This window comes from Parasteatoda tepidariorum, chromosome 6, assembly GCF_043381705.1.
Source record: "Parasteatoda tepidariorum isolate YZ-2023 chromosome 6, CAS_Ptep_4.0, whole genome shotgun sequence".
Taxonomy (NCBI): Eukaryota; Metazoa; Arthropoda; class Arachnida; order Araneae; family Theridiidae; genus Parasteatoda; species Parasteatoda tepidariorum.
In genome coordinates this window covers 28189397-28191846 of record NC_092209.1, presented here as the reverse complement: position 1 = coordinate 28191846, position 2450 = coordinate 28189397, and the positions used below count along the sequence as shown (strand labels likewise).

Genomic DNA, 2450 nt, shown 5'->3' with positions numbered 1-2450 from the left:
AACCACGTGTTCACCGTAGGTAAGGTTTCTTCATGTAAGACGTTCAAATTTTTTATGCACTTATGTAAGATGGACAAATACCTTGTAAAGGCAAAATCTTCTATGATGATGCACCAAAAATATTCAATGCTTTAAAAAATAGAAGACGTTAAAAATTTATTATAATTAAAGAAATAATTTTTTTAAAGAGTTTTTGTGTTTTTTTAGTTTTTAGAAATCTCACTTAACTTTTGGAAATCTCACCCTGTTTTTGAGAAAGGGTGAGAAATTCTCACCCATTTTTTTTCTATGATGAAAACACTGATATAGTATAGTGGTACTTATTATTCATTAAGATCATCCAAAAAATATTCTCTATTTTGTTAAATTTTACAGCTCAAGAGGAATTATGCTCGGTTATGGACGATTCCTTTCTACTGAGGTTCCTTCGATGCAAAAAATATGATGTGAAAAAAGCTTTTATAACTCTCAAGAACTATTATGATTTTAAGAAGAGATATTCTGGTATCATTACTGATCTTACACCTTCAAAATTGAAAAGGGTTCTTGAAATGGACTGCATATTCATGTCTCCCATGCGTGGCCCCAATGATGAAAACGTCACTATCATTTTTGTAGGTGAGTTGAATCGTTATATAAAAAAATGGCAATTAATTAATTCTGGATGAGAGTTTATGACTTTTGAGCGAGGTTCAATCATGAAAGATGTTTAATGTTTCTTAACGCTAAACATACTATAACCGGTCAAAAGGCCGATTATTGTATGTTCTATTGCAGTGCTATATATTGTATGTTCTATTGCAGTGCTATATATTGTATGTTCGGCTATATATTGTATGTTCTATTGCAGCGTTATATATTGTATGTGCCGAATATTGTTTGTTCTATTGCTATATTTAACACGTTCACGCCGGGGTGACTCACCGGTGGGTTACGCTAGATTGTCGATCTCATCTTGGCAGCGCACCGGAGTAAAAACTGGTAACAAATAAATTTCAGTTTTTAGTTTTTTTCTGGGAATTATAAAAATCCATAACTACCAATTGTTTTTAACGGATGCAATTTTTGTATTGAAATGCTTTTTCGCCGTGATAAATTTCCCTACAGTGAATTGATACTGTTGAGAATAGATTAACTCCTCCCGAATATTATCTAATATTCATACCTGCCAACTTTTAATCCCTTCCATTCTGATATTTTCCAGTGGTATTAAAATGGAATTAAAATTTAATTTTTATGCAAGAGAATACGTTGTATTTAAAAAAGCTTAAGCTGACAACCATGATAGCAACGCATATCAATATATATGCTTAATTTTTTTAAGTATAGTGGTGATCAAAATCATTTAAAAATTAAGTTTATAATAGAAGAAAAAGTATATATTTACTACCACTTTAAATATAAAAATAAAATTTTACGCCAAATGCGTAAAAGTTGGCAGGTATGAATATTGAAATAGTTATTCTACCAGTATTTTCTCTTTTCCCGTACCAGTATTTTCACTTTTCCCGGCGTGAATGTGTTAACGATTTCGAAATTTGACGGCACACAATGAAAAAAATTAGTTTAAAAGTTGTTTTCTTACTTATAATACACTGTGTTAAATAGTTTGTGATAATAATTTTGAATGTGGAATAAAATAATATGTAGTACAAGATCACATTTATTGAGGGATTAATTATTATTTCTTTCGACTAATTTTTTATTAGTTAGTAACAGTTATTTATTTTTTTGCTAGTTATTAATTGTTAGCTTGTTTTCTATTATTATTAACTGTTAGTTTTTACAATAATTATTATTTTTTTGCGATTTCTAGTTAATTAGTTTTATTGCTAATTATTAATTGTTAGCTTATTATTTGTTAATTTGTTTTTAGAATTATAAATTGCCTTTTTTGAAGGCGGCACACTTTCAACGATTTCGAAATTTTACGGCACACAGTGAAAACAAATTAGTTTAAAAGTTGTTTACTTACCTATAATACACTGTGTTAAATAGTTTGTGATAATAATTTTGAATGTGAAATTTTGAACTACAAAAAGCACGTTTATTATGGGATTAATTATTTCTTTCGACCAATTTTTTAATAGTTAGTAACAGTTACTTATTTTTTTGCTAGTTATTAATTGTTAGCTTGTTTTCTATTGTTATTAACTGTTAGTTTTTTGCATTAATTATTATTTTTTTGTGATTTCTTGTTAATTAGTTTTATGGCTAATTATTAATTGTTAGGTCATTTTTTATTAGTTATCCTTTGTTAATTTGTTTTTAGAATTATAAATTGCATAGCTTACTTTAATGATTAGCTTTTATTTCCGTTTGAAAGTTAATATTTAGCTTGCTTTCCTTTGCTAATTAATAATTTTAATAGTCATTAAATTTCCTACTTATTTCAACATTTTTTAAAATTGTGTGTCAAAGACAATTTGAACCCAAGGTATAAAAAAAGT

At 27.7% G+C, this 2450-nt stretch overlaps 1 protein-coding gene across 1 annotated transcript in view; it reads left to right on the top strand.

Moving 5' to 3' along the window:
* LOC122272152 (uncharacterized) overlaps positions 1-2450 on the top strand; it is a 33088-nt gene that overhangs the window by 5517 nt on the left and 25121 nt on the right. The window contains exon 3 of the mRNA XM_071181751.1: positions 376-614. Coding sequence (XP_071037852.1) covers positions 376-614 — 239 coding nt within the window. The remainder of the gene's footprint in view (positions 1-375; positions 615-2450) is intronic.